This window comes from Notechis scutatus, unplaced genomic scaffold (genome assembly GCF_049901735.1).
Source record: "Notechis scutatus isolate UNSWTSFEM ecotype Mainland unplaced genomic scaffold, rNotScu1.2 NSCUCTG33, whole genome shotgun sequence".
NCBI lineage: Eukaryota > Metazoa > Chordata > Lepidosauria > Squamata > Elapidae > Notechis > Notechis scutatus.
The window spans coordinates 81,395-93,525 of record NW_028263113.1 but is presented as its reverse complement, the minus strand read 5'-3'; the positions used below and the strand labels follow the sequence as shown (position 1 = coordinate 93,525).

Here is a 12,131-nt window from a genome sequence, read left to right as displayed (position 1 = left end):
CCATAGTCAGCTCCAGAGGAGCACCACTACAAAACCTAGCCAAACACTTAGCAAAGCAGCTACAGCCCCATGCTGAAGCAGCAGCTTCACATGTACAAAACTCATACCACCTCTTGGAAATGATCAAAGATCTACACGTGGAACAAAAAGATCTGCTTGTAAGTTTCAATGTGGTTTCACTATTCACTCAAGTCCCAATAAAAGAAACCCTAGAAATCATCAAAAATAAATACCAACCACCCAAACACCTCATGGAACTAGCAGAACACTGCTTAATCAACACATATTTCATATACAAAGGACAAAGATACAAGCAAATTGAAGGAGCCTCTATGAGATCACCACGGTCACCCGTCATTGTAAATCTGTTCATGGAAGAATTCGAATCCAGAGCCCTAGCCAATGCCACCCACAAACCCAAACTATGCCTAAGATACATCGATGACACATTTGTTATATGGCCATGGAAAAGAAAACCTAAACAATTTCCTAACACACCTAAACAGCACACACCCCAAAATCAAATTCATCATGGAAACGGAAACAAACAAACAACTACCATTCCTAGATGTACTAATCTACAAAAAAACAGATGGCACACTAGGACAAACCATATACCAGAAGAAAACACACACCAACCGCTACCTCAACGCCCAAAGCCTGACTCACAGACGAACACAATACAGAAGCCTGATGATGGCAGATGAGATTCTGCCGAAACATTGGTTGGGAGTCTTGGTCTGTGTTTATTGGTCTTGGAGTTTGCTGTGTTCTGCTTGATTGGTGTTTCTAATATCTTCTGTCTGTTTTGAGGCTTTTTTTGTGTCTTGATTGGCTGGCAACATTGTGTTCCTGTATTGGAGGCTTTTAGTGCAGCTTGGCTCCAAGTAAATGGACGGCTATCATTTATTAGGAAGCTAGGTTTCATCTGGGTGCCTGGTTGGGGTGTGTTTGAGCTGGAGGTATCAGGGGGGATCTGTTTGTGCCCAGGTGTTTGCCTGGCTAGTGGTGTGGAGATTTTTTTGTTTGTGAGTACAGGCTTCCAAATAAATGACAGTCTGGTGGAATCATCTCTTCTATTCATGCTTTCAGGTCTTTTTTCAATCTCTATGGCTTCTCTGACAATTCTGTGGCTGGGGTTTTCTATAGTGGCTAGGGTTTTGGTTCCATTGAAATTGATGCTATGACCTGTGGCTTTCATGTGTTGGACTAGTGAGGAAGTGTGTTCCAGCTTTTTTACTGTATTTTTGTGTTCATCCAGGTACTTATTCTTCTATTGGTCTGTCCAATGTATGTGGCCGGGCATGATGCACAGGGGACTTCGTATATGCCTTGGTTTTCCAGGTCAATTTTATCTTTGGGGTTTCTAAGGATGGCTGCTATTTTTCTGTCTGTTTTGAAGGCAGTCTTGATGTGATGCCTGTGTAGTATCTTACTGATTTTGTCTGTAGTACCTCTTATGTAGGGCAGGACAGCTGTTCCATAGGTCTGTTCATCTTCTAGGTCTCCATTATGTCTCAGTGTGTTTTTGTGGATCAAGCCGGTGATTTTGCTTTTGTGGAAGCCATTGGCTGTCAGTACTTTTAGTCAGGGTGCATAGTTCAGTCTTTATGTGTGTCTTGTCTGCCAGGCGTTTGGTTCTAGCAATTAGTGTTTTGGCCACGGAGTTTATCTGTGCTGGGTGGTGGTGGGATTGGGTGTTGAGGTAGCGGTTGGTGTGTGTTTTCTTCTGGTATATGGTGTGTCCTAGTGTGCCATCTGTTTTTTTGTAGATTATTACATCTAGGAATAGTAGTTGTTTGTTTGTTTCCGTTTCCATGGTGAACTTGATTTTGGGGTGTGTGCTGTTTAGGTGTGTTAGGAAATTGTTTAGGTTTTCTTTTCCATGGGGCCAAATCACAAATGTGTCATCGATGTATCTTAACCATAGTTTGGGTTTGTGGGTGGCATTAACCAGGGCTCTGGATTTGAATTCTTCCATGAACAGGTTTTCAATGACGGGTGACAGTGGTGAACCCATAGGGACTCCTTCAATTTGCTTGTATCTTTGTCATTTGTTTATGAAATATGTGTTGGTTAAGCAGTGTTCTGTTAGTTCCATGAGGTGTTTAGCTGGTTGGTATTTATTTTTGATGATTTCAAGAGTTTCTTTTATCATATTTATATTTATATTACATATACATATACATATACATATACATATACATATACATATACATACACACACACACACACACACACACACACACACACACACATATATATATATATATATATATATATATATATATATATATATATATATATATATATATATATATATATATTTGTTTTCTTAAGTTTTCACGGGTACTTACATGTATGGCATTGCATGCCCCCTACAGATCTTTTTAGAAAGGGGTGAGGTCAATAGTAGACAGTCTAAGTTTAAAGTTTTTGGGGTTTGGGGAAAAAAACACAGAGTCAGGGAGAGTATTCCAGACATTGACCATTCTGTTGCTGAAGTCGTACATCCTGCAATCAAGTTTGGGGTGATTAACCTTAAGTTTGTATCTATTGTTTGCTCTTGTGTTGTTATGGTTGAAGCTGAAGTATTCATTGACATTGCAATGTATGATTTTATATACTATACTTAGATTGGACCGAAGGCAGCGTAGTTCTAGGTTTTCTAGGTCTAGAATTTTGAGTCTGGTGGCATAAGGTATTCTGCAATGAGTAGAGGAGTGGATAACTCTTCTTGTGAAATATTTCTGGACTTTCTCAACTGTGTTAATATCAGATACATAATGTGTGTTCCAGACTGATGAGCTGTATTTGAGTATTGGTCTAGCAAATGTTTTGTATGCTCTAGTTATTAGTGTAATCTTGCCAGAGAAAAAGCTACGTAAGATTAGGTTAACGGCTCTTAATGCCTTTTTGGCTATGTAGTTACAGTGGGCTCTAGCACTTAGGTCATTTGAGATGAGTATTCCAAGATCCTTGACAGAGTTTGGATCATCAACAAGGTCTTGACTATTCAGCTTGTATTTTATTTTCTGATTTTTTTGCCAATATATAGGACAGAGCATTTATTTGTTGAGATTTGAAGTTGCCATTTGTTTGACCATTCTGATACATAGTCAACCTCTTTTTGAAGGGTGACAGCATTGTCTGTGGTGTTGAATAGCTTTACATTGTCAGTGAAGAGAACACAGTTGCTCTTGATATGATCACAGAGGTCATTTATGTAGAGTATGAAAAGAATTGGTCCTAGAACACTGCCTTGGGAGACACCACTGTTGACAGGTACTGAATTTGATAGGATGCTCCCAATTTTGACCATTTGTTGTCTGTTTGACAGGAATGCTTCTATCCAATTATGCAGGTGTCTAGAGATACCATAAGATTTTAGTTTTAGGAGTAGTTTGTCATGTACCACTGAATCAAAGGCTTTACAGAAATCTATGTAGATTGCATCTATTGTTTTGCCCTGATCGAGTTGTGTAATCCATATGTTTCTGCAGTATAAGAGTTGCAGATTACAGGATAGTTTTTTTCTGAAACCAAATATTAGAGATTAGGTTGTTTGTCTCTAAGTGAAGGATAATTGATTGGTTAATAATTGATTCCATGGCTTTACAGGTGATGCAGCATAAAGAGATTGGTCTGTAATTTTCAACTAGACTGGGGTCTCCCTTTTTGAAGATGGGGATGACTGTGGCTTATGACCATAGTTTTTGGCAAGGATCTGGTCCTGAAAGATTTTTCAAAGATTATGCTTAGAGGTTCTGCTATGGCAGTGGGTAGCTTTTTTAAGAAATCGGCACCTATTCTGTCTGGTCCAATATATAGAGATGGTTTTAGATTGCGTAGTGCTTTTTCAACATTGTCTTTTGTAAAATTGATATGTATTAGTTCATTGTAGTTGTCTGTGGTTCGACTAGGAAATGATCCATTGCTATTTACAAATACTGAGCCAAAGAATGTGTTAAAGAGGTTGGCTTTAATAGTATCATCATTGCAGTCTTTACCATTAGGTCCTTTCAGGGGTGGGATGGACCTTGAATCTTTTAGTTTCTTGTTTACAAAATTGTAGAAAGCACGGGTAGAATTGGTGCATAGAAGGTTTTCTTCTTGTTTAATGTGATAATTGGTGCATTCAGTTTTTATCTGGTGGCATAATTTTTTCTATCATCTTTTGAAGTTGGCAATGTGACCAGATTTGTTTTTCTGCCAAAGTGATTTCTTTTTGGATTGAAATTCCTTATTGTTTTGGGTAATTTGTTTTTTCTGGTTTTGGGAGTTGTTATTGGTACATATAGTTTGATTACTCTTTTGAATTCAAGTAAAAAAAATGTTGTAATGGTCTTCAACAGTATTGCATCCAGTGAATAGAAATTGCCAATCAAGGGATGAGAGATCGTTGTTTATAAGATCATAGTTGCCTTTTTTGAAGTTATAATTGGGGATTCCATCATCGCGATCATTTTTGTGTGGACGTATGTTGAGACAAAAATCAATCATGTTGTGGTCACTGTTGGAAAAGGGTTCTTTAATTTGTATTCCATAAATTGAATTCAAACTATTGCAGAAGATGAGATTGAGGCAGTTAAGTCTAGTATTGTTGGTTAGTACTTGTTCTAGTCCCAGTTTTGTTACTGCATTGTAGAAGGTTGCATGCGTGGGTTCAGTTGTACATTCATTAAGGGTCCAGTTAATATGAGGTAGATTGAAGTCACCAAGAAAGATAAAAGCATGTGGACAGGATGCTGCCCATGTTAGTAGTGTATTAAGCTTGCATGTTTGATGTCATAATCAGGGGCTCTGTAACATAGTAAGAACCAAAATGTGATATTTAAGGACAGTTCACGATGGTCTCAGGAAGAGCAAGTTCCTGGGTAACTTGGATGTTTTTTAGATGTAGTGACTTTTTATTGAAGATAGCAACACCACCTCCTCTACGGATTTCACGATCTGATCAGTAAACATGATAGTCTCTTACTGTGGTAATGGAGTCAGGGAGAGATACATTGAGCCATGTTTCACAGACAAATATAATGTCAAATTTAGCCGTATTTAGTAAGAGGAGAAATTCAGGTATTTATTTACAAGGCTTCTTGTAGCTTGCATTTAAGCTCAGTTGTGGATGGAATAGAGGTAGTTAGGAGCATGCATGCCTAGTTTTGAGTGATGTTGGATTGGATGGGATGGGGTTGGATGCAGAGTTGTGGGTTGTCTGACTTTCTTTTGATGCAATCAGCTCTGTAGTCAATGTATAGGTCCTTTTCTCCATTGTCTAGATGGTGTTTGAGTTCTGCACAGAGTTCATGGGAACGGATTCTTTGCAGTATGGATAAGTCTGGTCTTGAGTGAAGTTTTTTGTGGTTGGGATTGGTTTTTGCAATGGCATTTATTGTATGAATGAATATGCGTTTGCTGGACTCATTTTTGCATACAACTCTACAAAATCTTGGGGCCACAGAGCCATCATTGTATTTGTATGCATGGCCATCTCTGGTTATTTCAATGATATCTTCAGGAGAGATGTTTGTTGTATTAGAGTTGCTTATGATATCACGAACTTTGGTGATGTCATCTGATTCATTGGTGTCTTCGAGACCAAATAAGATGGCATTTGGATGTTTCTGTTCAAGTTCCATGGTGTCTCTGATGAGTAAGGAGATATTATTTGTGGAATTATTTGAAGGGATAGTAATTATTTGTGGCTGTGGTTTGGTGGTTATTTTTGGTTGTAGTTGTGATTGTAATTGAGGTAGTGGTTGTGGTTGTTGTGGGATTTGATTTTGAGCTGATAGGTACTCACTTATCTGTGCTGTATTATTTTTTTCCAAGAGAAATTAGGCTTCCTTGTATGGTTGTTTCAAAACATGTTGCTAAGCGTTCTTCTATTGAGTGAATTCTATTGAATTCAACTTTGTCAGGTAGGGTACTCAGTTTGTTTAGCTTAGGAGAGCATGATGGACATAGATAAAAGAATGTATCTGAATTTTTAACCATATCAGCTAGGCTTTTGTTTGCATTTAAGCATAGGTGTTGCATAGGTGGCATTTGATGTAGATTTCGCTTTCATTGATGGTTTCAGGACATTTGAAACATGTGCAGGAGTCTGGGAAGTCATTGGTAGAGATTTTTTTTTTTTGGTTTGGAGTTTTTGGCTGGCATGGTCAATGGCAATAGTACAGTAATCAATTACAATAGCTAATTAATGTGATAGGTGGACAGTTACTTAATGAATGTTGGTAATTAATAAATGTTAATTGATATGTTAGAGAACAAATCAAAAGTAAGGTTGCTTATTACTAAAAAACCAATCCATAAATCAATTGGTTATTCAAATCACTCTAATCAAATAATGTTCCTAAGCAACAAACAGCCTAATTTATTATAGTAATTACTAAAAACATAGTTTTTGGCTGGCATGGTCAATGGCAATATTACAGTAATCAATTACAATAGCTAGTTAATGTGATAGGTGGACAGTTACTTAATGGATGTTGGTAATTAATAAATGTTAATTGATATGTTAGAGAACAAATCAAAAGTAAGGTTGCTTATTACTAAAAAATCAATCCATAAATCAATTGGTTATTCAAATCACTCAAATTTTCCTAAGCAACAAACAGCCTAATTTATTATAGTAATTACTAAACACACTGGTCAATTAAATTCACTAAATCACTGATTTTACTAATCAGATATTCAGTAATTACACTCTATGCATGAAACACTCAATCATACTAAGGAATAAAAACAATAAATCAATTGATCATTTCATAAAAATTAATTATTTTAAACAAATTATTTTTTTGGAGATAATGAAAGTAATGAAGTAGTATGAAGTAGTACTGAGAGTTGGTAAGTAAAGGGTTAATGCTTTGCTTTGTTTTGCTTAGCTGTTGCTGATATCTGAGAATGGGTTTATAACCCTTGATAAACTGGCAGGAGGTCTCCTTTCCTGGGCTGTTTGAAAACAATCAATGAGCAACTCTCTTTCTTGTTTTGTAGATTGAGTTTTTGAGATAGTAAAGATGCAAAGATGTTGAAGTGGGGATCTCTGGCTCTTTCTTCAGCAGAGATAAACAGAACAATTCACTGGGAGGCAACAAGAAACTTTTTGTTTTGTTTTTCCTAGATGAATGTGATTTCTGGCCCCCTCCTAGTTAATTTAAATACACTTTCAAAGTTTGTTGCTTTTAAGAGAAAGAGAAAGAAAGATAGCCTTGCACTGGCAATTTGAACAGTTTATATTTTTACTATGTAGACTCAGATTTCTATTGAGCATTTGCTCCTGGCTTCAAAATACTTCTGCTTCTATCACAGGAAATAAAGTTGCTTCCAATCTTCACAGGAGTTCAGTTATAACAATACTTCCCTACTTATTGAAAGTCCAAAGTTACTTTCCTTTTAAAGAGGAAGTCTGGATTAGCAATTGGGTGAAGAGGGAAGAGGGAAGGAGAGGCAGTGGGGGGAAGCAGTCTGTTTCACACCCTGGCTGCAAACGTCTGAAGACCAACTCACAGCTCCCGGTGCTCACCGCCCTGCAAGGATGGGATGAATCTCACCATCACACTGCCCTGCAAGGATGATCGTTGAGCCCCCCAGTACTGGCGAGCCCCACTGCCTTACCTTCTAGTAAGGATGGGTCAAGTCGCAGATCGTTGAGCACTTTTGAATAGAGTGCTCCTAAACTTAGTGCCCACCGAGGAATGAGTTCTTTACTGGCATGCTGGTCAAGGATGAGAGGAATTGGAGATCTCCGAGTACTTTTGAATTGAGAGTTTGCTGAGGAATGGAGCTGTTTTCTGGCTTGCTGGCAAGTCTTGGCTGTTAAATTCCACCAGGAATTAAATAGGAGTAAATGTAAAGGATTGACATTTTAGGAAGATATAACACCAACATGATATTTCAGTATTTTCTTTTTAATAAATTTACAGATATTTTTAAAATTCTGTTTTCACTTTCTCCTAATGGGATACTGAATGTAGATTAATGAGAAAAAAATGAATTTCAACAATTGTAGAATCAGGCTGCAGCATAACAAAATTGACAAAAGTGAAGGTGGTCGGAATACTTTCTGAATGCACTGTATATATATATTCTAAAATGGGATAATTCTGGTTTTAAAAATAATCCACTCATTCTTCACCTGATAAAATTATTCATAAGGAATAAATATAAATTATGAAAATAATTGTAATTTCAAAGGAGGGTCAATAAAACAGAAATATTAAAAAGATGAGTTTTGTGTGTTATTTACTACTACCACTATTGTTGTTGTTGTTGTTGTTGTTGTTGTTCTTGTTCTTGTTGTTCTTGTTCTTGTTCTTCTTCTTCTTCTTCTTGTTCTTGTTCTTGTTCTTGTTCTTATTATTATTATTATTATTATTATTATTATTATTATTATTATTATTATTATTATTATTTAATCTTTAGTGAGATTCACAGCCTTTGGGGCTGGTTGATAGCTCAACAGCTTGAGTCATAACCAAAGACCTAGGAACTGTTCAGGTAGCATTGGACAATAGAAGTTGTTCCAAGTAGGGTAGTTTTTGCAGAACCATGGTATTCAAGTCTGATAAATTGCTCTTGTTGTTATTATTCTTAATATTGTTATTATTATTATTTTCTCTTAATGAGTTGTTCTCTGTTGTTTAGGTCTGGCCTAAAAATGATTACATAACATTTTGGGAAATATATGCAGCCCAGCAATCCAATGCTAGAGGCCAAAATGGAGAAAACCTCCACAGCTACCATGTATTTGCCTTTGGTGCTAAGATAGGATGGAACAAAAGAGATCCACACACTGCAGAAGATTAGCATGCTAAATGTGAGACATTTGGCCTCATTGAAACTGCTGGGGAGATTCCTTGAGAAAAATGCTACAGTGAAACTGGCCATTGCCAGTAAGCCCAGGTAGCCCAGGACACAGTAGAATATAATATCTGATCCTTCATTGCATTGCAGTATCATTTCCTCAATTTCCGAATGGGTGTCAATATCAGGGAAAGGGGGAAATATGAACAACCACACTGTACAGATACCAGCTTGAACAAACGAACCAGAAAAAACAATGGAGGTGGCCAGTCCTCTTCCCACCCATTTTCTTATCCTGGATCCTGGCTTGGTGGCCATGAAAGCCAGAACTACAGTGATGGTTTTTGCCAGCACAGAAGACACAGCCACTGAGAAGATGATGCCAAAGCTAACTTGTCGGAGGAGACATATTAGATTTCCAGGTGCAGCAAGGAACTGCAGTGAACAAAGAAAGCAGAGGAGGAGGGAGATGAGTAGAATATAACTGAGATTTCGGTTATTGGCCTTGACAATGGGAGTATGGTGATACTTCAAAAATGTTGCTAGCACCACAAGTGTGCAGAAAGAAAAAAAAAGTGCCAGAACGATTAGACTTATTCCTATTGGTTCTTCATAGGACAAGAAAGATATTTTCTTGGGAAGACATGAATCTTTGTCCTTGCTTGGATATCGGTCTTCTGGACATTTAGAACAAATGTGCATGTCTGGAATATAAGTATATAATTTTTCTATGATTATTTTCTATAGTTATTTTATTATTAGTTTTATTCATTTATTTATTGTAAAATAATAACAAAAGAGAAAAATGGAAAGGTTATCATGATAGAAGTAGATACATTATCAACAAAATCCATTTTGTATTATATAATTATTTTATGTATTTATTTTATTGCTTTTAAAATAATAACAGGAACAGAAAAAAGAAACACAACAGAAAAATAATTATGATAGAAATATATGCTGTCAGTTGCAGATAATCAGGATCATTCATTAGATTCAAACAACAGAAGAGTTTATTACTGCAACCTGTACAGAAGAATCTGGTCAACTAATGGTCAGGGTAAATTGATGCTAAATAATTTTCAACAGAATTGAAGGAGAGTAAGACTTGGGTTTCTTATGACAATGCAATGAGTTCAAACTGATGACATGTTGAACTCCACCCTCCTATCTGCCTGCTCTTCTCCTACACATACATTATCAACAAATATACATGACAAATGCTTTTTAGAAAGTGACACTGGTATTATTATGCACCTTGGTATCCAAACTTCTATTGTCCAATTCACTTTCTACTGTTGCATTTATGACTTAATAAGGAAAAGTTAGAATGTGATTTTCTTTCTTTTAACAGACTTTTTTTCATGGTTTTTATTTTGCTCCTTACATTTTATCTAAGTATTTATTTCTTTTGTCATGATTTATATGGGCAGAATTCAGTATGATTTTCTAGATAGTTTTATTGAAAATAATATCACAAAATCATACAGTGGACTATTTTGCTATCAGCTCATTCTTTCAATTTTATGAATTTTCTCTTCAATCATGCTTTGATTAGAAGTGAGCTCAATTAATGTAGTTACCAAGGAGCGTCTGTGACATTCCATCACTGTGTTTTGAAGATGTGATGCTGTTCTGGGGATAATTTCTTTTATTTTTCTTATATGTACCCATTTCATGTATTCATAAATATGTATATACTTATACCTATAATCATGTAAGCAATTGACAAATCAAAATAAATAAAATAAATAAAATTAAATTAAAATTTTAAAAAATTGCTTTTTTTTTTACTTAACATTACTTTGAGCCACAAAATATTCTTGTATAAGACAGTTGACATAATTTTATAAATTAATACAATAGAATAAAATAAAGATGTGCTAGGGTAAAAATAAATAAATGTGCATAGTCACAAGTACAACAGGTCTTATACTGGTAATGGATAATTTGATACACAGTTAAGGAAAGGAAAGAGAGAGAAACTGAAAGCATTAGGATTATTTTGATCAAATCATGTAAATACTTGAATTATATAAAACCAGATCAAGACCATTTTTAAGATATAGAAACATTTATACTAAAATCTAAACGGAACAAGTAAATGTTTTTTACTATGATATGTACAGTACTCTACTACATAGGCTACAGTATATTCTGATGTGGTTTTACCACCTTAAAATAAGCTCTGCTTATAATGTTTCTTACCCTTCTGGCTTGAAATTTTTTCTTCAGGACATGGAAAACAATCATAGCAGCAAAATGGCTTCCCCTTCTGTTGTTTCTTGAAATAACCAGGAAGGCAGCTCTCAGTGCAAACTGAAACAGGTAAGGTCTACCCAGTAAGTAAAGTAAGAAGGAAAATGTTAGCATTCAATCTGGTATTTGAAAAAAGAGTTTAAATATCTTGATTAATTGATACTTCTCAAATTAAGGTGATAATTATCAGAAAACTACTATCATGTCACTCCTAGTTCTTCTTTTCACTAGATTAGATGTATTCAATTCTAGCAACCATTCTTCATATGTTTTAGCCACCTGCCCCCTAATTACCCTTGTGGCTATTTTCTGTACTCTTCTGAACTGAGAAATATATTAGGCTTAAATGATGATGAAGTTAATTCAGTGGGATTCATAATAATGTAAGTATTTTTTTCTTGTCACCTATATTGTATAGGTTTATTTTTTAAAAAAATAATGCTAGTATACAATGAAAGCCTTTACAAGAGGGTGTCATACATATGACAATGATAGAGATAAAGGAGGGAATTATATTTAAAAAATGCAAACTTTGAATGAAAATTCAATTGCAAACTGTCTCATGAGCCCAAGTTCAGGTATGAAACATCACAATCAATTACTTTTGGAACAATGTCTGCAAAAGAATTTATTACATTTATTACAGTTTCTTCTTATACTGCCCTGGGATTTCATGCAATCCCTGAAATCTGGATGGGCACATGCTCATTCGGATCATGATTGTTCTTTCCTGCCAGATTAAAATTTTAATTCTTACAGAGTAGGAATATAAAGGTAGGGATACAGGGCAGGGATATAAGCATGACTATATGTCAAGGTACACAAAATGCTGTTTCCCATTGAAGTGGTACCTATTTGTCTACTTGCTTTGCATGCTTTTTAACTGCCAGGTGGTCAGGAGCCAACATGTCAATATTATAAGGGTCTTCATCAAGTATGCTTGACATTGAATCTGGATCAACTCATTTACCAATCTGTGATCTCCTTTTTAAATTCTTAGTATATTTTGTTCCAAATAAATAATCAAGAGTGTTTTCTTTTAGATGTTTTAATGCTTT

The 12,131-nt window shown here is 35.6% G+C and overlaps 1 protein-coding gene across 2 annotated transcripts in view; it reads right to left on the bottom strand.

Annotated features, from left to right (window-relative positions):
* Positions 1-8,486: 8,486 nt before the first annotated feature.
* LOC113427481 (vomeronasal type-2 receptor 26-like) overlaps positions 8,487-12,131 on the bottom strand; it is a 31,087-nt gene continuing 27,442 nt past the window's right edge. For both annotated transcript variants that reach the window (XM_087948655.1, XM_026690002.2), the window contains 2 exons: positions 11,023-11,149; positions 8,487-9,518 (listed from right to left, as the gene is read on the bottom strand). In XM_087948655.1, the coding sequence (XP_087804781.1) occupies positions 8,620-9,518; positions 11,023-11,149 (1,026 nt within the window). In that variant the 3' untranslated portion in view covers positions 8,487-8,619. The remainder of the gene's footprint in view (positions 9,519-11,022; positions 11,150-12,131) is intronic.